At 52.2% G+C, this 24,207-nt stretch overlaps 5 protein-coding genes across 5 annotated transcripts; all 5 read right to left on the bottom strand.

Annotated features, from left to right (window-relative positions):
* Positions 1 to 494: 494 nt before the first annotated feature.
* Positions 495 to 2,155, bottom strand: LOC127060651 (small proline-rich protein 2H-like). Its single transcript, XM_050984589.1, has 2 exons — positions 2,005 to 2,155; positions 495 to 1,489 (listed from the first exon to the last, which is right to left on the bottom strand). Exon 2 carries the CDS (start codon positions 1,486 to 1,488, stop codon positions 907 to 909), a length of 582 nt encoding a protein of 193 aa, XP_050840546.1. The 5' UTR covers position 1,489; positions 2,005 to 2,155; the 3' UTR covers positions 495 to 906.
* Positions 2,156 to 3,780: 1,625 nt separating this feature from the next.
* On the bottom strand, positions 3,781 to 13,598 carry LOC103823984 (keratin-associated protein 10-4-like). Its single transcript, XM_050984825.1, is given in 5 exon segments — positions 3,781 to 4,294; positions 4,754 to 5,297; positions 12,053 to 12,788; positions 13,493 to 13,552; positions 13,554 to 13,598. Coding segments are annotated over 5 exon segments (1,620 nt in total). The 5' UTR covers positions 13,584 to 13,598; the 3' UTR covers positions 3,781 to 4,044.
* Positions 7,484 to 8,544, bottom strand: LOC108963490 (keratin-associated protein 5-7-like). Its single transcript, XM_030233638.2, has 2 exons — positions 8,397 to 8,544; positions 7,484 to 8,045 (listed from the first exon to the last, which is right to left on the bottom strand). The coding sequence occupies exon 2, from the start codon at positions 8,018 to 8,020 to the stop codon at positions 7,781 to 7,783; it is 240 nt and encodes a 79-aa protein (XP_030089498.1). The 5' UTR covers positions 8,021 to 8,045; positions 8,397 to 8,544; the 3' UTR covers positions 7,484 to 7,780.
* A 3,557-nt stretch (positions 13,599 to 17,155) lies between the features above and the next one.
* On the bottom strand, positions 17,156 to 17,719 carry LOC127060670 (putative small proline-rich protein 5). The gene is given in 2 exon segments (XM_050984649.1): positions 17,156 to 17,580; positions 17,582 to 17,719. Coding segments are annotated over 2 exon segments (288 nt in total). The 3' UTR covers positions 17,156 to 17,430.
* A 2,095-nt stretch (positions 17,720 to 19,814) lies between these two features.
* Positions 19,815 to 21,099, bottom strand: LOC108963488 (putative small proline-rich protein 5). Its single transcript, XM_018924236.3, has 2 exons — positions 20,934 to 21,099; positions 19,815 to 20,444 (listed from the first exon to the last, which is right to left on the bottom strand). The coding sequence occupies exon 2, from the start codon at positions 20,425 to 20,427 to the stop codon at positions 20,074 to 20,076; it is 354 nt and encodes a 117-aa protein (XP_018779781.2). The 5' UTR covers positions 20,428 to 20,444; positions 20,934 to 21,099; the 3' UTR covers positions 19,815 to 20,073.
* Positions 21,100 to 24,207: the final 3,108 nt, after the last annotated feature.

Here is a 24,207-nt window from a genome sequence, read left to right on the forward strand (position 1 = left end):
GGTGGTTGTGTGAGGACACGCCCGGGAGATGCCGAGGCAACACAAAGAAATTAAATTATTCATTTTCACGCCCTCTGCGGGAGGTTTTTTTGGCAAAGCGAGGAGAAGCAGCAGGTTACCCGTGTGCCTGCACCTTCCTGCAGGAGAGAAAAGGCATCCCCGGCACGCACAGCCACCCCTCCCGTGCCGGGCCACGCGCTCATTATCAAAATTAACATGCAAATGAGGATGTGCACTGCTCCCATTCGGGGGATGAAGGCGCTGGCACGGCCGCAGAGCAGAGGTTGGTGCCCGGCTCTGCCCATGCCGAGCTCCCGGGGTGGGTGAACCGCGGTGGGGAGGATTTTCCATTCTGGAGAAGCCCCTGCGGGCAGAGCTGAATCCCTCCCGTGTGAGCCCTGATTTAAATGTCCGAGTTCCCTGGGGAGAGCTTGAATGGCTTTCAGCATCTCCTCATTGCAATATCGATGGGCAAGAAACAGAGGAACCGAGAGTTTGATAAATAATTTTCAACTTTATTCTTGAATACACGGGGAGGAGATAAGCTGCAGGAGTCTGTGATGCTCCTGCCTTTACAGTGGTTCCTTTTTTTTCTTGCAAAGTCCTGGAGCTGCTTCCAAACCAACCCTGATGCCCTGGAGAGCAGATCCGTGGTGGTTCCTCCATGTCCGAGTGGCCTCAGGAGGGGGAACCCCTTCTGCTGCTCCCCGGAGAGAAACAAAACCCGGCAGGGGGAGGACGCCCCGAATTTAAAAATTTTAAAGTGTCAGTGCCGGGGCCAAGCAGGGCACCCCCAAATCTGAGGTGCAAAAAGCAGCAGCGAGCCCAGAGCGGGGCTGGGAGCATCCCTTGGGCAGGGGGCGACCCCCCCGAGCCCAGCCGGGAGCTGGGGAGGGGTCCCTGGGCTCAGTTCTTCACGCAGAGCGGCACCAGCGTGACCTGCTTCTGCTGCTGGTGGCCTGGGTGAGGTGGCAGGGGGACAATGGGTGGGCAGCAGCGCTGGGAGGGTCGGTGGCAGCAGGGCACGGGCCGGGGGCAGCAGGGCACGGGCCGGGGGCATCGCTGGATGGAGGGGCAGCGATGATGCAGGGGCTGCAGGACCACCGGGGGTTCCTCATCCTGCTCGGGTCGTTGCTCCACCCGCCTGCGAGGCTTCCCAGAGTCGGGCTCCGGGCACGGAGGGCACGGGCGGTGCTGCTCCAGCGGCCGGCGGTGGATCTTCACGGGCGGGGGGCACACGGGGGGCACCGGGCTCACCTCCACCCGCCGCCGGGGCTTGCAGCTCTGCGGGGCTGGGCAGCAGGAGGGCCGGGGTGGGCACAGCTGGCCGGGGTGGCAGCTCTGGCTGGAGCCTTCGGTGTCGTGGCTGAGGCTGCCGGGGTTGGGGCAGATTTCGGGGGTGTCGTGGCAGTGCCCGGCAGAGCTGGGCCGTGTCCAGCCCTTGTGCTGGCACAGGTCGTGGTCGGTGCCGCCTCTCTGCTGGAGCATCCTGGGGCAGAGATCACAGAAGCGGGGACTTATTGAGGGTGGAAAAGAATTTCAGGGTCATCCAGTCCAGCCTGAGATGGATCAACATCGCCCAGCCCAGAGCACTGAGTGCCACCTCCAGGAATTCCTCGGGCACCTCCAAACCTCCCTGGGCAGCCCCTGCCAAGCTCTGACCCCTTTCCAGGAGGAAATTCCTCCGGAGTCCAACCCGACCCTGCCCTGGCACAGCTTCTCTCCTCCTCTCCCTGTCCTCTGGAGCAGAGCCCGACCCCCCGGCTGTCCCCTCCTGCCAGGGACTTGCGCAGAGCCCGAAATTCCCCCTGAGCCTCCTTTTCTCCAAGCTGAGCCCCCCGAATTCCCTCGGGAGCTGCTTCTCCCGTGACTCACAAATCCTTTGAGGGTGACCAAGCCCTTGGGCATAAACAGCCTGGAAAAACGCAAACAAAACGCCGACGCCTTTTTTTCTTTCTTTTTTTTTTGTTATATTTCCAAGGAATCGGAAAGAATCCAACTCACCCTGCGAGCAGAAACGGACGGGCTGAGCAGGGAGCCGGAGTCCTGAGCACAGAGAGCCGGGGCTGAAAGCTTTTATATGGGCCGAGCTCTGCAGGGAATGAGGCACGTCCTGGGAATGAATAGCTGAGCACTGAGGCCGCTGCCGTGTGTGTGTGTGTGTTTTGTTCCTGGAGCTCGCTGTCGGCTTAATCAGCCTCAATTAGCTCCTGGCCCGGTGTGGCCAGCGCTCTGCACAGGCAGTGGCCATTATCTCATTAGTCCTGGCCGTGCTCGGATGGGCTCCTGGCCCGCGTTAGTCAGACGGGATCCCGGGATGCGGATATCTGGGATGCCGGGGTGCTGAGTGATGCGCCCAGAAGGGGACTCTGGTGGCGGTGGGAAAACCACAGAAAGGTTCCGGAGTCCTTCCAGAGGATGGGGAGGGAATCCAGGGTGGTCCCAGCAGGGCGAGGAGCAGCGGGTGGTGCTGCTGGGGGTGACTGGGAGGTGGGAATCCGGGATCCCTGCACGGGGGGACAGTGGCAGGCTGGGGATGGGATGTTTGGAGGATTATTCCCTGATTTAAATGGATTTATTCGCTCCCAAGTGCGGAGCACCTTGGCTACGGCGAGGAAAAGCCTTTTATGTGTGGAAAGTCTGGAATGGGGACACCAGAGGAGCGATGACCTCACCCAGAAACAATTCCGGGCTCTGCCAAGCACCGTGTCCACCTTTCTGACATTTTTGCTTTGATTCACGCTCGGTGGAGCTGCTCCAGTTTGCATTTCTGTGGCCGAGACATTTTTTAAGTACCAGGAAAATTCCACTCCCAGGAGCCCCTCGGGGCTCCAAAGGCATTTCCATGAGGAGTAAGGGATGCTCGGAGCTCTGTCCGGTGGAATTTGGGTTTGAATCACTGGGAAAAGCATCCGCAGAATTCGGGGGTGTGGCTCCAGGGCTGTGCTGGCACCTGACGGGGCTCGGCTGTAATTTATTCCGTAGCTACAGGAGAAGTGGAATTGCCTGGCAGAAGCCACACGGGATTTGTGTGAAAAGATGAAAAAGACCTCGGGATCTGTTAGGGCCGAGCAGGATTTTAGGTTTAGAACTCATTGCCAGAGCCCCGAGTTGATGCTGGGCTTGGATTTTTTTTTTTCACATTAGAGGAGTTTTGGAACCACTTCCCTTCCTGAGGATTTCACAAATCCCCAAGTAGGAATATTGAATTTCTGATCTGGTCTCTTAAAGCTTCCCTCATTTTAATAGAACCCAGAGAAAATGACTCAGCGTTTCTGGATCCTTCAGGCTGGACCTAAATCTGATCAGCCTGGGCTACTGGGACGTGTCCCAGTCCATGGCAGAGGGTGGGACTGGATGAGATTTAAAGTCCCTTCCAACCTGAACCACCCTGGTCTGTCTAATAATTTTAAAACCTTTAAAAGCTCAGCAAATTCTCTGGGAAGATTCCCGTCAGGAAAAAAAGACCTCCAGCTCTGGCTTTAGGACCACAGAGATGCTTTGGTCTCACACTGGATCTCCAATCAGCAGGAGAAAAATGAATTAAACTGATTAAATGAATGAATTAAACTGTCACCTCTTGCTGAGGTGACATTTTTCACCTGCAAGTTCCATTTTCCCCCAGGTGAGCCCAAGGAGTTCACCAGGTACACCGGGGCGTTGTCGTCACAGAGTGCCAAACATGCAAAATTAATTACATTAATCAATTAGGCAAACGCTAAACACATCCCACACTGCTGTTTAAGGGATAAAGAGAAATGAATAAACATAACCCAGGAGTCTGCAGAGTCAGAAGTTACGAATTTTATTGTCTCTCATGGCTAATTAGGGATTAAAAAAAGAGAAGGGAGAAGGAGACAGTCCCATCACCAAGAGGGGAAGGAAGAGCAGCGCCAGAAACTCGCTGGGCAGCGGCTTCAGGGCACAGCCAGGGGGTTAAAGGCAGCAAAAAGAAGTTCTGGGTGTCCAAGCAGAGTTGGAGGAGCGTTTGGGTTGGGATCCATGTCCACATCCACGTCGGAGCCGGAGATCCGCCAGGTGAGCTCAGTTGCCGCCGCAGCAGCCGCCGCAGCAGCCGCTGTTGTTGTTGCTGCTGATGGTGTAGCAGCAGGAGGTGGGCATGCAGCAGGACTGCATGGGCATGCAGCAGGGGCTGCAGCACTGCATGGGGCTGCAGCACATGGGGGTCTTGCAGCAGCGGGGGCTGCTGTAGCAGCACACGGTGTAGTTATTTCCGCCGCCGCAGCCGCAGCATCCGTTGGGCATCTTGGGGGTGGTGGGAGTGGAGGCGGAGCTGGAAGGAGCAGAGAGAGGCCGTGAGGGGGGAGCAGCAGGTTTGGAATTTGGGGTGAATTCGAGGCTCTGGTGATTCGTTCACCTATGGGGGTTCAAGGAGGGCAAACCCAGCAGTGTCCCCTTTGTAAATTGTGGCTGCAGTTCTGGGTTTTTCCCGCCGTGCAGGGGCCCAACGACTCATTCTGGCGTCTTAGGAGGAGCAACCCACTCTGGACCCTTCTGGAATATTCTCCGTGCCCCTCCCCTGCATGGCCCTGTTGACAGTCCCAGAGCCTCCCTGAACATTCCCAGCTCATCCCCGTAACTCCTCGTGCAGAGTCCATAAAACCCTGACGTCCAAGCCCCATCCAAAACCCCCAGAAATACTTAAACCTGCTATAAGCAGCAGATATCCAAATTCTGGATATCCAAAATTCCCTTTTGGGGTGTGAAGGAAGGGTTAGAAGTTCTCACTTACCCTGCTGAAGAGTGAGGAGAGGTGAAGGGAGGAGAAGGCGAGCGAATGAAGCGAGCTGGGCCCGGAGCCCTTTTATACTCCCGTCCATCCTTCCTCCTGGAAGTGAGACAGCCATTGACCATTCCAGCTTCCCTGTTTATCCATCCAAACCCATATTTTTTAGCCGTAGGTGTCGCCTGGAATTTGCATTTCGCCTCATTACTGGTGATCCACCACGCTGCTTCTGCCTCGTCATGGTTTAGCCTGGAGATAATCAAAGGGCTCCTGTGAATTTGGATGAATTTGTCCTCCCCACAACCTTGTGAGGGAGCCAAAAAATGCGGCCTCGTATCTGCAGGATGGATGGAGATGTTCTGGAATTGACTCAGCAGCAGCTGGTGCTGAATCAGTGCAGGAGCCCAAACCCAGCCCCGGCGTCGTGCCGGTCGTTCCGTCGGGATGGCGTTTGGAGCAAATTGGGAAAATGTCAGGAAAATGGGGGTGTTTGTTTGCTCCTGGTCACCAGATGTGCACGTGAGGAGGGAGCCAGGAGTGTTTGGGATGTCTGGGGCTCACTCACCCGCACGTGACTCGGTGCAAATGCGCTGTGGAATGGTTTGGGTTGGAAGGGACCTTAAAGATCATCCAATTCCTGCTGTGGGTAGGGACATGTCCAGGCTGCTCAGAGCTCCATCCAGCCTGTTCTTGGACATTTCCGGGTTTGGGAAGTTCTCGCTTTATTTATTAATTTTTATTATTAGTAATATTTTTATTAATATTTCAATTAAATGTTTAAGGGGAAGCTCTGCCTGTGCAAGAGGCAACCCAAGGGATGGTGGCTCTGGGATGGGTGTGGAGCACCCCAAGCCAACATTTCCCTCCTGCAGCCTCCCCTGGCATCCAGCTGAAGTCCGGGAATCCTGGAATCCTGGCCCTGAGCAGGGATGGAGGGGTTTGGAGTTGGTGCAGAACCCTCTGAGGGTGTTGGAGATGAAGCCCAGAATGAACCAAAAGTGAGAAGATTGAGGTGGAAGAGAAGGGCCCAGCACAGAAACTGCTCCTCACTGGGCTGGTGGAGCTGAGTGGGAGGCAGGGACTCAGGAAGAGACTTTGTTGAGGTGAAACCATTTTCTGTGAGGTAGAGAGGAAGGGAGGGACGTCAAGGTAGGGCAGAGCCTTGGGCAGCTGAACCCTGGCAGGAGCACCGGGCAGGAATTTTGGGAGGAATTTTTTCACCGTCTGAAATTGCAGCTCTCAGTCGAGGACCTCGCCACATTGTCCTGAGAGCTGCCTAATGAGAGGATGGAGATCCTGCCTGGCCAGTTCCCTGCTGCTGCCTGACATCCTCAGGGATCCCGGGGCTGCTGGGGAGAGGGGTCGGCCCAGGTGAGCTGGGACCAGCCCCAAGGACGGTGACAAGGACCTTGCATTGCTCTCTGTGCAGTGCAAGGGGGAGCAGGTTGAGATTTTAGAGCTGTTTCATCCCTGCAGGAAATGCCAGCAGCTCCTTCCCAGGCTTCCCTGGCATGAGAGCAATTCCTGGAGTGAAAGAGGGGAGAAGCAAGGTGGTAATTGTGACTTCTGCGTGAAGGGCAGGAGAACACGCGCGGCATTTCCTTCCTGGTGGGAGAGACAAATGCACCTGGATGGATCCATTCATTAATTTACAAGGAATTAACGGGGCAGAAGCAAAGGGCTGCACTCCACTTGTGCCTCCTGAGGGAGGTTTTCCATCGGCAGCTGTGAGAAGGGAGGTGGAGGTGGGCATTTCTCACCCTGGATGGTCGTGTCCAGCTCTTGGTGGAACCAAGGTACCCAAATGATTTTTGGGGAGAGGGATGTGGATCCCAATGCAAGCAAGAGACTGAAGCAGGGTGCAAACAGAGTCAGAAAAAGGCATTAAATGCATCAAAAGGATGGCAGTGCAGAACTTTCATGTTTTGGTAGAACCCAAAGCGACCCTTGGAGGCAGCAGAGGTTCCTCAGCATTTGTTTTACAGCTTCAGTTCAGAGTCTGATAACTCAGATGGCAGAGGCAGAACCTCCATGAGTGTCAGGGCTGTGGGTCCTGAGGCAGATTTTGGCTGTCTGGGATGTGTCTGTGTCAGACTCTTCCTGAAGACATTCCTGTTTTTTGTGAGTTTAAGAATTATTTTCATAGAAGCAGCAACTGGTTTGGGTTGAAAGGGACCCTTAAAAATCATTTTTTCCACCCCTTGCCATGGACAGGGACACCTTCCACTATCCCAGGTGGCTCCAAGCCCTGTCCAATCTGGTCTTGGGCACTTCCAGGGATGGCACAACCAGAAATTCCCTGGAAAACCTGTGCCAGCTCCTCACCACCCTCACAGGGAACGATTTCCTCCCAATATCCAACCTCAATTTCCCCTCTGCCAGTCTGACCCCACTCCTCCTTGTCCTGTCACTGCAGTTCCTGATGAAAAGTCCCTCTCCAGCTTCCCTGGAGCCGCTCCATATCCTGGAAGCTGCTCTGAGGTCTCCACACAACATTTTTCCTCCTATTCTCTTTCTATTCCTGGGCTATTTTATACAGAGAGGGCAAATATCACTCCCAGAGGTGCCAGAAACTCCAGTTTGAATTAATTTACCATCAGGGACACCCTGATTTTATTTGAGTGAGCACCTTGGAGACAGGAGAATCCCAACACTGGGAAAAACACCGGGAAAAGGTGAAAGGCGCGGCAAAATCCTCTGGATCCACCAGCCAACAAACAGCTCAACACCAGGAGGTTGCAGGGTCACAAACTACAGATTTTATTGGTTTTTTTTTTTTTTTTCCAGAAAGATTGAAGCGAAACAGCGATGAAAAGAGTGAAACATCCCACACACCAAGAGGAGAGAGAAGAGCAGCGCCGGCGCTCACGGGAGGAACTCGCTGGGCGGCGGCTTCAGGACAGGTCACAAGGACGAGGCGAGGGAAGGCAGGAGAAGAAGAGGAGTTCTACAGCCTCCAAGCACAGGAGGAGGAGTGTTTGGGGCGATATCCATATCCAAATCCGTATCCAAGAGGGAACGAGCCCGGTGGGTTTAGTTGCCACCGCAGCAGCCGCCGCTGCTGCTGCCGCCGCAGCAGCCGCTGTTGTTGCTGCTGATGGTGTAGCAGCAGGGCATGGACATGCAGCAGGACTGCATGGGCATGCAGCAGGGGGTGCAGCAGGGGCTGCAGCACTGCATGGGGCTGCAGCACATCGGCCTCTTGCAGGTCTTGGGGCTGCTGTAGCAGCACATGGTGTAGCTACTTCCGCCGCCGCAGCATCCGTTGGGCATCTTGGTGATGGGAGTGGAGGCGAAGCTGGAAGGGAAAGAGAGAGTTTGTCTTTTTCTCTGCTTGAATCTCCCAGAGGCTGAGGCAGCTTAAAGCATTCTTATCCCCAAATCCATCCCAAAGTGGCCAGGGAGGTGCCTGGTGTCCTGAATCCACCAGGACAGGCTCCTGTGCTTCTGGCGCTTTGTCCAGCACTGGTTCTGACAGAGAGAATCCACCTGGGTGCAGCCCAAAACCAACCTCTGGTCCCCAAAACCAATTTGTGATCCCAAATCTTCTGCAGTGTCCAGTCCCAAACCGGACAGCCCAGAAAACCCTGGAGAAGCCCAGGGAAACAGCGAGCCCCAAAGACAAGACAAGTAGCAAAGTCCAACTTACCCTGCTGAGCAGTGGAGGGAGGAGAGGAGAAGTGGAGATGATCGAATGAAGACCCCTGGGCTGGAGCACCTTTTATACACTCCAAAGCCTCCTCCCCTGGAAATGAGGCATCCCTCGGCAATTCCGACCCCGTGGATCACCCGGGATACCCCCTCACGTGTCTTCCTCCTCCGGTGTTTAATCTCTGCCTCTTTCTGTTTGCTCACCACCTCAATTGTGCCCCATAATTACTCCTCCAGAGGAACAACAGATGCAAATTTTCTAATGGATTTGCGTTAATGGCACCGGAGGGAGGGAGGGAGCTCTGAGGTATTCCCATCCCTTCCCAAGGAATGACCTTGGGACACAGGGACGCTTAACAATGTGCCTGGGGGGAGCCAGGTGCTGAAGCAGTGGGACAACCATGCCTGGAACTTGGAGCTGTCATTGCTCATGTGTCCCCTCTGCCCTTGGCCAGGATCTCTGGGGGTCGGTGGAAATTTTTGGTCAACGGGAGTCCTTTTTTTCTTGCCTCTGTGGTCAAAGTTCAGGCTGAAATTTCCCCTTTCTCAGTCTTGCTCTTGGGCCACCCTTCAGGGTGCTGGGTCCTCACACTCCCAGTTTTGTAATTTTTGTTGTATTTTTGCAATTTTTTTCATTTTCACCCATGGAATGGATGGGTTGAGTCTAAACGAAGCGGCTTTCAAAGCGTCAGTGCACACGTGAGGGTTTTTCCCTGTGTTGGTTCCACAGATCCCATTTTCTGAGATTACCCCAAAGGTTTCTGGGACTGAGGAGATTTGTGGTGATCACGTTTGAGTGTTCACATGAGGAACTGCGGCCACACGCGGAGCAGGGACAGCTCCACCTTGGAAGATGTTGATGGTGCTTCCATGTGATGAGAGGGGCCTCCGGTAGAAGATGGGAATTCCAGGATGCTGAGGCAGCACCAATTCATGGCAAAAAGAGGCTGCCATCACATCCAGGAGACTCTGACTGTGAGGCTGACGTGCTGGCAGGTGATCCCTGGTGATTGGGACAGGATCTGCCTTTCCAGGATGTGACCACGACCTCTTGTGACGTCGGGTGTCCCCTCTGGAATTGTCCCCAGGGGAGCATTGTTTTGGTCACTCAATAATAACCAAGAGTTGCCTGCAGGAAGCAACGTCCTCCTTGTGTAAACCCTCAAACATCTCGCTCGAATCAATCATTCATGGCGTTTTTATCGGGTTTTATTGCTGTCCTGTTGGCCAAGATGATCCTGGTATTGTAGTCATAGAAATACGGAATGATTCGGGTTGGAAGAAACCCCAAAATCATCCAGTCCCACCCTCCTGGATGGGCAGGGACAACTTCCACTATCCAAGGTTGCTTCAAGCCCCATCCAGCCTGGCCTTGGAAACTTCCAGGGATGGGGCACCCATGGAATTCTCTGTGCCAGGGCATTGCCACCCTCGCAGGGACGGATTTCTTCCCAATATCTCATCTAAACCTGCCTCTTCTCCAGGCTGAGCCACCCCACCACTGTCAGCATTTAGAGCATTTTCCCTGCTGTTCAACCCCATTTAACCTGTGCTTGGGTCAGGAAAAACACCCCCACAAAGTTCCTTTTAGAGGCCACGCCCCATCCTGTGATGTTTTTGGAAACTTCCACGGTGGTTCTGTGAGTTTGAGATTTTTGGGGATCTGTTCCTGCAGCTTTTCCAGTGTGGGGTAAGGCCACGATGGATGGAGCTCTGGTCTAGCTCCAGGTGTCCCTGCTCACGGCAGGGGTGTTGGAACAAGGTGGTTTTTGACACCCCTTCCAACCCAACCCATCCCATGATTCTGTGATTCGAAGACGGAATGAATATTATGAATATTCACAAGATTCCCTAAACAGAAAGCATTTTATGGAATGTTCTGATCTGGGATATCCTCCTGCCCGATTTACAATAAATAAAAACCCTCCTGAAGACCCAAGCAATGTTTTCAGGGAGTCAAACACGTCGAGAAGGTGATTTTAATGCAGATGTCGCTTGTGAAGGTTGGAGGAAGCAAATCAAGCCAGAGCTCCAGGCATTTTCTCCAGACCTGCAATTCCAAGCTGAGTCCTGCATTTTAATAGCAAAGAAAGTCCCAGCAAGGGAGGGAAGGTATCGTTGACTCACGGGTTTGCTATTTTAGGAATGAGACTTTTAGGTTGGATGCCAACCCTGAGTTTCATTCCCTGCTCGGAACGCGCCGGGGGAACGCTCTGCTCCCGTAAAAATTCAACGATTTCGGGGGGTTTCTAAGGTTTTATTTTTGGAAGATGGTGGTGGGAAGAAGATGCTGCCTGCTGTCCAGTGAGTAGTGAATTCCTCCGGGTACCTATTGGAATGTCCCTTGCGAGGTCAGGGGTGAGCTGCTGTGCATCTCAGAGCTGTCCACAACTTCCTCCTGAGGGGGCAGCTCCGACCTCTGCTCTGGGACCAGGGGCAGGATCTGAGGGAATGGCTGGAGCTGTGCCAGGGAGGGTCTGGGTTGGATATTTCTGGAAGGTTCTTCCCTCAGAGGGTGGTGGGGCGCTCACCAGGCTCCCCAAGGAATGGGCTTTGCCCCGAGGCTGCCAGAGCTCCAGGAGTGTTTGGATAATGCTCTCAGGGACAGGATGGGATTTTGGGGTGTCTGTGGAGGGGCAGGAGTTGGGCTCCACGATCCTGGTGGATCCTTTCCAAGTCAGGATATTGGAGGAGTCTCTGATTTATGGAGCGCTGCGTGTTCAGATGGTGCAGTTACACCTCGCCCAGTCCTTGGAATTTGAGTTTTAATCACTTCAGCTTTCCCTTCTGTAGTAAAGTCTGAGCTGAGGTGAATGCTCAGGAGGGGCAAGGAGGAATCAAGGAATGGTTTGGGCTGAAAAGGACTTTAAAGCTCATCCCATTCCTCCCCTTGCCATGAGACACCTCCCACTGTCCCAGGCTGCTCCAAACCCTCCAACCCAGCCTTGGACACTTCCAAGGATCCAGGAGCACCCACAGCTCCTCTGGGCACCCATTCCAGAGGATCAGGAATGCTCTACTTGCTACAGACTTAATTTGTGCCAAGAGCCTGGACAGCTCTTTGTGTCCCAAATTTTCTGCCATGCCACCGGGCACACCCAGGACCTTGGCCAAAGGCAGAGATGGTGCCGGAATGAGGACAAACTCTGGGCAAGGTGACAAGTCCTGGGCAAGGTGACAAGTCCTGGGCAAAAGGGAAATTCTGGGCAAGGTGGTAAATTCTGGGCAAAGTGGTAAATTCTGGGCGAAGTAACAATCCTGGGCAAGGTGACAAATTAAGGGCAAAGCCACGCAAGAACAACCAAAAGACCAAACGTTGTGTTTTGCTTAATGCCAAGTTTTATTGTCTACAAGCCAAGAGAGGAAATGAGGAGTGGTCACAGTGACACCAAAGGTTTCCCGATCACCAAGAGGAGAATTAACACCCCACTAATATCTAATGTCTTATACAATGGACGGTAAATTCAGGCATTCTCAAGTCAGTCAATAATTAAAGAGAGACGATAAATAAAGGACAGAAAGAAGCAGCAGCTTAAGCTTGGAAAGAAGAAGAAAATCGCTATGAGTTTTCTCCATCACCATCAGAACCAGAGGCAAACCAGGAGCTTTTCACCTCCCTGTGCCCGTTCTTGAGGCCACCCGGGGCAGCTCAGCAGGTCTTCCTGAGGCTGGCACAGCACTGCTGGATGGGGATGCAGGGGGTGCAGTACTTCCTCACGGGGGTGCAGCAAACCACCACGGGCTTCTTCACCACGCAGGAGCAGCAGGGAGAGCAGCAGGGACGTGGGACACAGCACACGGACTTATGGCACACCTTGGTGCAGCACACGGACTGGCACGGGTCGCAGCAGGACTGGCACGGGTCACAGCAAGGCTTCTGGCATGGGTCACAGCAGGTCTGGCATGGGTCACAGCAAGGCTTCTGGCACGGGTCACAGCAGGGCTTCTGGCACGGGTCACAGCAGGACTGGCACGGGTCACAGCAGGGCTTCTGGCATGGGTCACAGCAGGACTGGCATGGGTCACAGCAGGGCTTCTGACAAGGATCACAGCAGGACTGGCAAGGATCACAGCAGGACTGGCATGGGTCACAGCAGGGCTTCTGGCATGGGTCACAGCAGGACTGGCATGGCTCACAGCACACCGTCTTCTTGCAGGGGTCGCAGCAGCAGGATTGCTGGCACGGGGAGCAGCACACGGTCTTGCAGGGGCTGCAGCACACGGTCTTGCAGGGGCTGCAGCACACGGTCTTGCAGGGACTGCAGCACACGGTCTTGCAGGGGGTGCAGCACACGGTCTTGCTCTTCACGACAGAGCAGCATCCCGTGGAACAGCATCCAGTGGAGCACATGGTGTTGGGAGAGGAGCGAAGGGTGGCTGGAGCGAGGACCTGGAACACAAAGGACTTTGAGATTCAACCCATCTTTCCACACTGCCCAGGCCCTCATCCCACCCTTTTCCCTATTTGTCTTCAGTTGGAAATCCAAGATCCTCGCAGGAATCGAACCAACTCTTGCTCTGTCCTAGAGATATTTGAACTCTGCTGGGAGCTGCCCACTCTGCGCTCATCCAGGACGTTCCCTCCCTGAATTTCCACCCCAAGCAGCTCAATTTCCACTGGGCTCTCTCCGCCTTTTCCAAGAGGCAACAGATCAACAGTCTCAGAAAAATCTGGATTTCAGGGAGAGCTTGTAGCTCATGGAACCCTGCAAGGCAAAACCATGGGATTGCAAAACCCATGGAACCGTAAACCCATGGAACCACAAACCCATGGAACCATAAACCCATGGAATCAACAACCCATGGAATCAACAACCCATGGAACCATAAAGCCATGGAATCACAAATCCATGGGATCAACAACCCATGGAATCAACAACCCATGGAACCATAAAGCCATGGAATCACAAATCCATGGAACCACAAACCCATGGAACCCCAAAGCCAAAGAACATTTTGGGTCGGAAGACACCTCTGAAGGTCCATCCAGCCCAACGCCTGCAGAGATCAGACACAACCACCCAGCCTCAATTCATCTCTTGCCCAAAGGCAAAGAACCAAGAGAACCAAGGATCTCTGGTAGGAAGCACTCACCGTTCTTGTTCTTGCTGAGAGCTGAAGGTGTGTGAGGAGCAGAAGCACCTGGAGACCTTTTTATTGAGGTCGGAGTTGTCCTGCCGGACATGAGGTACCCCCCAGCAATCTGTGATTTACGCACTAAGCCTGTACTTATTCACCCAATGGGCCTTCATGTGTTTAGTCTTTGCCTCGTGGCTTTTGACCAACCCCTCAATTTTGGGTTATTATCAATTTGTTGTGTGAATTTTTTACAATTTTTTAATGTCGAGTTAATTCTTGTGGGACGCTCGGAGGCGTTGTTTCTGCCCGCTTTGCATACGGTGAGGCTGCAGCATGGAGATGATTAATTGACATAAAAATCCTAATTAAGATTGAGCTGCAGTGGATTCCAGAGGCGTGCAGAAGCTTCTGGACGTCAGTTGCTCCTTGATATGGTTTTTAAAATAGAATTCCAGGAAGTGCAATTCCTTGGTCCCATGCTTTGCGTCTGAATGCAGAAATGGTGGTGCCCAAAGTCCTGCTCTGGGGTCACCAGAACGGCAAATCCAGAAAGTTCTCCCATCCCTCGCTGCTTCATCCCATCTGTGCATGGGAAAACACCTGGGAATAGAATCATGGAATATCCCAGGCTGGAAGGGACCCAAGGGTCCATCCAGCCCAACCCCTGGCCCTGCAGAGCCCCAAAAACCCACCCTGTGCCCGAGATTATTGTCCAAACTCTCCTTGAGCTCAAGGCTTTGCCAACATCAAACATTTTCACTGCAAATTCATCGTGGAAATTCGGAATTGGTTTCGGGTCAAATCGGAACCTGCGTTTTTCCAATTCCTCTTTGACGCATTTAAATAAAAGCAAAATGCAAAACGGCCCTGGAAGTTTTGCCTCCTGTTTATGCTCGGCATGACTTGATCTGCGAAATTCCTATTCAATTCTTTTCAGATTCCAAGATACCCTGGAGTAATGGAGGAGCCACCCACGGATGCTAATTCTGGAAAAACTCCGTGCTCAGCTCCCAGTCACCCGCCGGCAGCGATTAGCGCTGATGTTAATGATCACGTTGTGATCAGCCATTAATGATGGATGCTAATATCTATTTTGCATAAAAGCTCCGTGTGATGTCCCGAGCATCTCGAGGATCTCAAATTAAACCACGACTTTATTAAAAAATGATCTCTCTCCCGTCAGGGGAAATGTTTGGGGTCTGAGGTCACGCCCAGGGGTGGAAACGGGGGCTGAGCACCGAAGGACCCCCTGCATCCCTGGAGACCCCTCACTTCTGCTGGAGGGAGGGAGGGGAGATTCAAGCTGTGTTTGCTCATCCACTTCTGGATGTTGAGGACACTTTGGGCCACCAGAACCTTCCATTTGTCTCCTGGTGACGCAAATCCTCTGTTTCCCCTCAGTTCTGCTCTTGATGTTCGGCCACGTCACAATTCGAGGAGCTGCTCCTGCTTCGAGGAATTCACAGGACCGTGAAGTCACCTCTTCTCCAGGCAAGGCCATCCCAAGGTCAACGTTCCAGTTCCCTCAGAGCTTAATTTCCTATTGGCTTCAGCTTCGTTAATGACCTTGAGCAAGGTGCCGCCCATTATTCTCCTAATTAGTGATTGACTGAGCCCCCGCGGCTCCGGATGATCTGCAGGGGATTCCAGAGCCTCCAGAGAAACTCCAGCATGAGAAACGTGGCACATCCAGAGCAGGGAGGTGATGGAAGAGGGGAAGAGGGGTTGGCCAAAACGAGGCCGTTTTATGTTGACTTTGTAGGGGTTTGGTGCATGGGTTCACCCGGTGAGCCAAAAAAAACCCCGTTGTTGCAGCTGGATGTGAGCACCAGAGGTGTTTAAAGCCCTGCAAGGTGGATTCGTGGATCCAACAGCAATTTTACAGAGGAAAATATTCAAATTAGGGCCATAAAAATGTCGCAATCATATTTTGCTTTGAGTGAAAGGAATGTGCAGGCTCTGAAAGATGCCCAGAGGAGCAGAGCTCTGTTTGTTTGGATTGGAGATCCAGGAAAGAAATCCTGAGGCAAATTCCTCCCCATTAATCAATCCCTGAGAGTTTCCTCACAGTTTGTCCAGGGCTGTGGAATCCATGGTGTTATTTGAATTTAATTTTTAAATTTATTTTGTTTTTAAAATTTGTTTACACTAAGGTGTAAACGACAGAAATTAATAAGTCTGAAGTTATTTGATGTGTCCTTAGCAGAGCAGAAATGTCCCTTCAGGCCACCTGGAGAAGAAGATTTCTCTTGCCAAACATTTGGCAATTCCTTCGAGGCCTCCCCACCCTCACAGGGAACAATTTCTTCATTTTATCCCACCTAAACCTCCTCTCCATCACTCTGAAATAATTTCCCCATGTCCTGTCCCTGCAGTTCCTGAGGAACCTCCCTCTCCAGCTTCTCTGGAGCCCCTGCAGATCCTGGGAGAGGCTCTGAGCTCTCCACAGGCTCAACATTCCCAACATTCCCAGCCTGGCTCCGTGGGGGAAAGGCTCCTTATCAACTTTATGGCCTTCTCTGGATTTGGAAAAGGAAATAAAACGTGCCATGGCTGGTGATGGAGGAGAAAGTTGGAAGCTGGGGCACCACAGGGAAGTGAAAGTCTCTGCTTGAAGACCAAACCACTTCTGCGGCCGTGAAACCTCAGAAACTCAATTCCCACCGGCAGAGAGGGCAGGAATGAGTAAGAAAATTGTTTTTTTTTCAGGCTCCTGTGAGGTGGAGCCACCTGGTAGCAAGAGCAGGAACCCCCAGGCAGGTGAATCATTCATTGCTCCCTGTCCCGACCTCAACTTTTCCTTTTTAACCCATTCCTCTCTAATGAGCATTTTCTCCAGAACCTATAAATAACCAATTGCTTATTGACCAAGTGGTCATTTAGTGGCTATTGCAGCACTCAGCTCATTCCAGGCTGTTTCCCACGCCAGGGATGGGTGATGAGGGATGAATCACACCCAGGAAACCTTCACTTATTTTACACTGCAGAAACTGGTTAATTGAGGTTGTTCCATGTCCCAAACCCTGCGGGATTTGATTTTATTTTGGTTCCAAAAATAGCAGCGGCTCTGAAAGCAGAAACATGAACACACAGGTCAGGTGGAACCCCCAACATCTGCCGAACCCAGGTCAAGGATTTGTTTCCCCCAGGAATTCACCCCACGTGCTCCTCCCAGCCTTGCAGGCGTTTTCCATGGATTTTATGTTTCCTTGGCATTCCTCCGGCTCCAGGGATTAAATCACCATTTCAAACCCACAGGAAAACAGAGATGCCACCAGACCAGCACGGAATCCCAGAGAAATCCTAGAGAAAAAAGATCCCACACCACCAAATCCAACCTGACCTCCACCTTCTCACCCAGCCCAGGGCACTGAGTGCCACCTCCAGGCCACCTTTGGACACCTCCAGGGCTGGGCACTCCAAACCTCCCTGGGCAGCTTTTTCCAAGGCTTGACCACCCTTTCCACGGGGAAATTCTTCCTGATGTCCCCCCTGAGCTTCCTTTTCTCCCAGCTGAGCCCGCCCAGCTCTCCCAGGAGTTCTCCAGCTCGTTTTCCTGCTGCCCCAGCCCCTTCCCCAGCTCTGTTCCCTTCTCTGGACACACTCCAGCCCCTCAATGCCCCTCTTGCCCACCGACCCAGCCCATCTAATGGAGCAGTGACTGAAAACATCCAGGACTGTTCTTTTGGCTTGAAACACCATTTTTATTGTCTTGCTGGAGGACGAAGCAGCAAAGCAAGAAGGGAACCATTCCCAGCAGCTGGCAGAGGAAAGAGAAACAGCTCAGAGCTCCTCAAACCGAGAGGTTTCATCCTAAAACTGCATCACCTCTGGCAGTTTTAGGAGGTTTTTCTTGGAGAGAAGTGGCAAAGCTGCAGAGCCACGAGAGCTGGGACGAGCTGGAAGCTGCAGGCGAGGAGCAAACTGGTGCATCCAGGGGCTGGATCCTGCCCTCAGTACTTGGGGTAGCACGGTGGCAGCTTGCAGATGTTCTTGGTGACCTGGGGGCAGACTGGGGGACAGTAACGCTGCACTGGGGGGCAGTAACGCTGCATTGGGGGGCAGTAACGCTGCACGGGAGGGTAGCAGGGCTGCACCGGGGGTGCAGCAGGGTGTCACGTAGCTGAACTTCTGCACAGGCTGCCTCTGGATGGTGTAGTGGCACGAGGGGCCCGAGTGGCAGGAGGAGCGGGATCCGTGGCAGGAGGACTCGTAGTCATGGCAAGACCCGCGGGAGCACATCGTGCTGGAGTTCTGGCAAAGCTGTTTGGAGCAAGGGATCGATGTGGTGAGAGGAGGCTCTGATTCTCTTCTTTTATTTCCCCCCCCCCCGCCTTTTCTTTTTAATAATATTTTTTCTTGATGTCTCCCATGAACTGTTTCTCTCCTTTTTTCACCTGTCTAATCCAGACTCAAACCCCCTCGATCCTGCTGGGTCTGCTGGGAGTGCTCTGGGAATTGGGGTGTGAGATCAGGTCCCTATGAGTCAATCAGAGCCCCAGGAGCCCACTTGCCAAGCCCCAGCTCCAGCAGGGTTTGTGTCACCCGAGGATCCCTCCAGGGGCTGCACCTTTTCCGCGATTCCCGGGAATCCTTGTCCTCCATCCGCCATTCCCCACCCCTCCCTCCCTCAGCACACTTCCCTAAATCCCAAATCCCACAAGACCCATAAAAACCCCTCGTGGAGGTTTCAGGAACAGAAATGGCGAAGCTGTTCTTACCTTCCTCAGCTGCTGTGAGAAGTTTCTGGAAGCGAAGGCGAGCGACTGCAGAGGACGGGGCTGAGGGACCTTTTATCCTCTCCCGAGGTTAATTGGGGTGTGAGGCACCTCCTCACGATGACACCTCAATTAATTCTGCGCTCAATCCCGCAGATGTTTGCACTTCCCCTGATTTTAGGTGTTCCCTCCTTGACGCACCGGGCCCCGTCCCGGCGGTGATTCCTACGGCAGGGATTTTGGAAGAGCAGCTCTCTCCCATTTCCTGGAGACTGACACTGATGTGACGGGTGTTAATTAAGGATGAGGGACAGCCGGGATTGCATCAGGCACAGAAAGGTCTCAGAAACGCTGACTCCTGGGGTTGGTCCCCCGCTGGGTGCAGGTGACAGCTCAGGGTTTTAATTCCCCTGTTGTTGAGTGCCAAGAGGAAATGGGATTACCGCCTGCAATTCCTGGGGATGGCACAACGCCGGAAAATCCGGCGGGATCTCCTCGGCTCCCTGGGCTGGCAAGAAATAAAATGTTCCCGATTCTTCACGTGTCCCTCAACTTGGCAGATGACTGGGATGATCCCATCAGGTTGTTCCATGTGAATCAAGGGTTATTAAAGAGAAAACATCTGACCCTGAGCTCTGTATGAGGTTTGAGGATATTAAATTTTCCCGTTCCTCGGTTTCTCTTTCCTTCCGTGATCCCTCAAATTTTTTTGCACCTGACCTCACCGAAGGATTCAGAGAAGAGCAGCTGAAGTTTGAGCAAATATCGGGTTTTGTCACTCCTGGTGGAAGCTTGGGCACCAAAGCTGGATTTATGGCCCTGTTTGACTCAGAGTTTGAAATGTAAGAAAATTCAACTCCTCAACTTGGGAAAATGTTGCCCATTAGAGGAATTCACTGACTGGGAAGGGAAGATCTCCCCAGCTCGGGGTGTCCCACAGCTGTTCCCCAGGGTAAAGGCACCCAGTTCCTCGTGGGAAGTTTTGTGGAGTGAGGGAGGATGGCAGGAATTCCTCAGGGACGTTTGGTGGCTCAGGTGAAGGTCCCTCAGCTGCCACCCAGGTGACAAAGTAGGAGCTTGTGTGACAGTCCTCCTTTTGTCCACACTGATGCTCTCCAAAATCTTTCTACATCAAAAGCCTTCCAAAACCACCCAAAAACCATCTCTGAACCTTTCAAATTCAGGGCCTGCTCGGGCAAACGGGATCTCAGAAGAGTTCTCATCATCCTTTGCTCACAGTTCTTTCACAGGAATTTGGGCCTTCTGTTTTCAGAGCCTCAGAGGCTTTCAGATATTTGAAATTTTATATCCAAGGTCTGAAATCGAGCTCGGAGTAAGTTATATTGAGAAGGAGCAATGTGACCTTCTTATTCCCCTTCCATTTAATTTCCTGCAATCGCTGAGGTGGGAAAAGCCCTCTGAGATCATTGAGTCCAATCTTTTACCATCTCCCCCTTTCCTTTATTGACTTCCATCCACCCCCAAACGAACGTGGGAATTATTTGCCACCAAATATTGGGGTACTTGGGAAATACAAAGAAATCTGAATTGAAAACCCCTGAAAAAAATTTTTAAAAATCAAGGAAAATGAGAATAAAGGAATTCAAAGGCAACGAGGGTCTCATGAATCAGATTTATTGTTTCCCACACCCAGATGAGTCTGAAACAGAAGCGCAAGGCAGAGAAAGATTCCCAACAAATAAATACACCGTGAATAATTAGGAAAGGACATTTCCCGAATAATTAGCAAGAATAACACCATAAATGTTAATTAGGAGAGGATTTCATCCCCAGGGGTTTCAGCGTGGACGAGACGAGCCGAGGTCGAGGTGCCCAAGGGAGGAGCCGGCGGCTCCGGCTGCCGGGGCTGGATCCTGTTCAGTACTTGGAGCACGCCGGTGGAAGGTTCCAGATGTTCTTGGTGTACTGGGGGCAGTAGGGCACCTGGGGACAGCAGGGGACCTGGGGACAGCAGGGGACAGCAGGGGGGCAGTAGCGCTGCACGGGGGGACAGCAGGGGACAGCAGGGGGACAGTAGCGCTGCACGGGGGGACAGCAGGGCGTCACGTAGGTGCATTTCTGCACCGGCTGCCTCTGGATGGAGCGGCAGGAGGGCTCCGGCTCGTGGCAGGAGGAGCGGGATCTGTGGCAGGAGAACCAGGATCTGAGGCAGGAGGAGCGGGATCCGTGGCAGGAGGACTCGTAGTTGTGGCAGGAGCTGCGGGAGCACATGGTGCTGGAGTTCTGAGCTGGAGGGAAGAGAGAGATGTCAGGCTGGGACAGCAGCCCCCCTCCTTGGCTCTTCTTTGGGACTGGGATGGGAAATGTTCTCTCCCTCTGTTTTGGGATGTACACGACACAGTGACCCTTCCTTTTGGAGGACATTCCATGACGGCGTGGCTCTGATGGGAATGTCCATCCCAAGATGCTCCTGTTGCCTTTTCAAGGTAGAATTTCCCTCTAGAACTGCTCTGACTTGTCTGAGCTCTCTCTGCCTCCATCACCTGCCAGTCTGGGGGTGAAATCCTTGCTGGCTCCCAAAGACTCCCAGTTCTGCTCCTTCAATTGCTCCTGCTTTTCTGCCATCCCACCCGTGAGCAAACCAAGCACTCCGTGTGTCTGTCCAGACACCCAGCCACCAAAAATAAGGAATTTTTAAGACAAAAGCAAGGTCTAAACACGGAACTCTGTGAACTTCTATTGCTCAAGAGTAGATAAATCAACAGAATCCAACTCACCCTTGGCTGGAGCAAGAGGAAGAGCTCGTGGAGCAGGTGCTGAGTGAAGGATGGACAGGGGATGCTGGACTTTTATATCTCCCAAAAAGTTGTCCTGGGAATTAGACACCTCATGGCAATGCTGACACAAACCCTCATATTCATATTTATCTCCTGTGTCTCGTTTTTAGCATTTCCGACTCGACGCAGTCAGGAGAAAAAGCCAACGATGACTTTTTTTACTCAGCACTTTAATAAGCAAGGAATTTCCCAATCTGCTTAGAAGGGAATTTTGGAGGCAGTTGCATATTCCCGTGGCAAAAATGAATCTATCCCTGGAGTTATTAAGTGATTTGTGTCGTTGGGCAACCGGGATTGCATCAAGTCCGGAGGGTTGACTCCTTCCCCGCGTGCTGCCCCTGGTTCTCGGTGGCAGAGTCACATTTTGATTGATAGGTTTTTTTTCCCCTGACACAAGGGACTGTAATTAAGAGCCAGAGCTCCCAGGGACTTCATTAGAGGGAGGTCCTGGTGACTACCTGGGACCCAACGCCTCGACTCCGGAGGTGACGCCAGAACGACGTCCCCGATCCCAAATTTTTTCCCTTCCGTCTGCCAACCATCAGCTGTTTTTTTGTTTGTGCCGCGATATTTTCCTCCTGGATGGAGGGGGTTTCAAATCCTTGGCAGGAAATGTTTGTGTGAGGGTTTTACTTCTCACCATCCCCAGGTTTCTCTGGGGTCCCGTTTCATTTAAGCAGTTTTGTAATTTTTATTCTTTTTTATTCTTTCCCGCATTTTGCTCTTTGGTCTGAAATTCCTCTCACATCAGCCCAAGGTTTTAGGACAATAAAATGGACAATTGTCCCTTTCCCGTGACTTTTATCCAGGTGAGAGCCACAGGAACAATTCAGGGGTCAGGGAATGAGATTTTCTTTAGGGTCCCTCCCCACCCAAACTATTTTACGATTCTTTGAATATTTTTATTTATTTGTCGGGCCGCGGTTCAGAAACCCAAAAAATTTTAGGAAAATCTTCTAGAGCTTAGGAAAACCTGAAGTCTTCTGGAAGCTGCTGTGATGTAGAAATGCTTTATCTGGGTGGATAAAACTCCTTTTTGGGGGAGGCCCTTGAGTCAATTCTCTGTCAGGCAGGAGGAATCCATGGAATCAGGGAATTGTGGAGTGACTTGGGCTGGAAGGGACATTAAAGATCATCTCATTCAACTCCCAGGGTTATTAACTCCAGCTGAGTCTGGCTGCTGAGCTCTTGGCGAAGCTGATGCAGCCACAGAGCCTGTTCTGGAACCGGTGTCTCAGCTGGACTGGGAGATAAGGAAAGTCTGAGGTTGTCAAAAGTCCAGGGAGATTTCACATTTATTTTAAGTGCCTGCAATTGTCGCTGAAAACAGTAATTTGGAGGTCAGTGAAAGAAGGAGGGCTGGGAAAAGCCACGAGGTGCTTATTTGCATTTATTAGACACCTCAAAATGTTTGTGACTCTGAGTCAGAGGGACAAAAGAAGAGTGAGAAGCTGCTGAGGAGGGGACTCAGTTCCCTCCAGTGGAATCCTGGAATGGGCTGGATGGGGAGGGACCTTAAAGATCTCCAGTGCCACTCCTGCCATGGGCAGGGACATCTCCCACTGTCCCAGGGTGCTCCAAGGCCTCTCCAGCCTGGCCTTGGACACTGCCAGGTATCCATGGAATCACCTGTGCCACCCTCCCAGGAGCAATTCCTTCTGGATATAAATATAAATGTACAAATCCCTTTTCTGTGTATCAATATGTGAATAAATAGGGTGCAGGTGAGCTCCCCGAGCCTTCACCTGCTCCAGGAATGCCTCTGGAATCACTGGCTTTTATCATTTTGAAATTTCAGGGACATTTTGTGATGAGCTTGAGGAGAAAAGGGGTGACTAAAAAGTCAGAGGTAACAATCATTCCAAAGAAAAAAGATCAAAGAATAAACAAACCACAAACTTCTTTTACTTTTGGAAATCAAATTTTATTGATTTGGAGGCTGTCAGATGGGTGAAAAGCAGCAGGGATCATTCCCAGCTTGATGGAAAGCAACCTGAGCCGGGTCTTGCGTGCTGAGCAAATTAAACCAAATTAGAGGAAAACCAGGAGCCCAATTCTAATCACGGATAAGGAATTCAACGATCAAATTAAAAATGGGAATAAAGAACCTTTGATTGAAGATTCAGGCATGGAGAGAACCCGAGGCAGGAGCCATCCAGCCTGCCCTCAGTACTTGGGGTAGCACGATGGCAGCTTGCAGATGTTCTTGGTGACCTGGGGGCAGACTGGGGGGCAGTAACGCTGCACTGGGGGGCAGCAGGGCTGCATTGAGGGGCAGTAATGCTGCATGGGAGGGTAGCAGGGCTGCACGGGGGTGCAGCAGGGCGTCACGTAGCTGAACTTCTGCACAGGCTGCCTCTGGAAGGTGTAGTGGCACGAGGTCCCCGAGTCGTGGCAGGAGGAGCGGGACTCATGGCAGGAGGTCTCGTGGCTGTGGCAGGAGCGGCGGGAGCACATCGTCCTGGAGTTCTGGCAGAGCTGGAGGGGAGAGAGGAATGGTCACAGCCAGCAGGAGCTTATAGATATTTGTTCTGGGATTCCCCATTTTCTTCCTAATTTCCAGTTCTTCAGGGGTCGGTGCTGTTGGGAGATGATTTAATGCCTCGCTAAACCCAGAAACTTTTAAGGATGGGACTTGATTTCCAGAGAAAAATTGGTCCAAGCATCAATTTCCCAAGAGCAGCTCCAGACCCTCTGGCTCCTCCCAGCTTGGAAACCTCCCAGCCCCTTTTCCACAAAACCCTCTGTCTGTATTTTCTACCCTTTCTGTTATTTTGGTTTGCCTTGAGCCTCTGATCAAAGCTTTTATTTTCATTTTCATTGTTTTAATAATTTACTCTTGTGGGTAACAAGAACTTGGTCTCCAGCACGACCAAGATCCAGAGGTGAAGAGGAAGTGTCCCACACTCCAATTCTACCCAAACTCATGGAAAAACTTCCAATTTCCTAAAGAAACTCCAGGGGAAGAGAAAAATTGGACTCACCCTTCCAGCAGTGGGGATGGAGCTGTTTTGGAGCAGAGCAGCAAGTGAAGGAAATGGGGATGGGAAACCTTTTATACTTTTCCACAGGTTTATCTGGGACATGAGGCATCCTTAATTACAGATCCCAGCCCATTTCTATCCGCTGTGTTCAGCTTCCCGTATTTTCCCTTTGATGCTCTGTGCTTTTAGCATTGTAATTATTAATAGCTCATTAATTCCTTCACCTCCCT

Source organism: Serinus canaria, chromosome 25, assembly GCF_022539315.1.
Source record: "Serinus canaria isolate serCan28SL12 chromosome 25, serCan2020, whole genome shotgun sequence".
Taxonomy (NCBI): Eukaryota; Metazoa; Chordata; class Aves; order Passeriformes; family Fringillidae; genus Serinus; species Serinus canaria.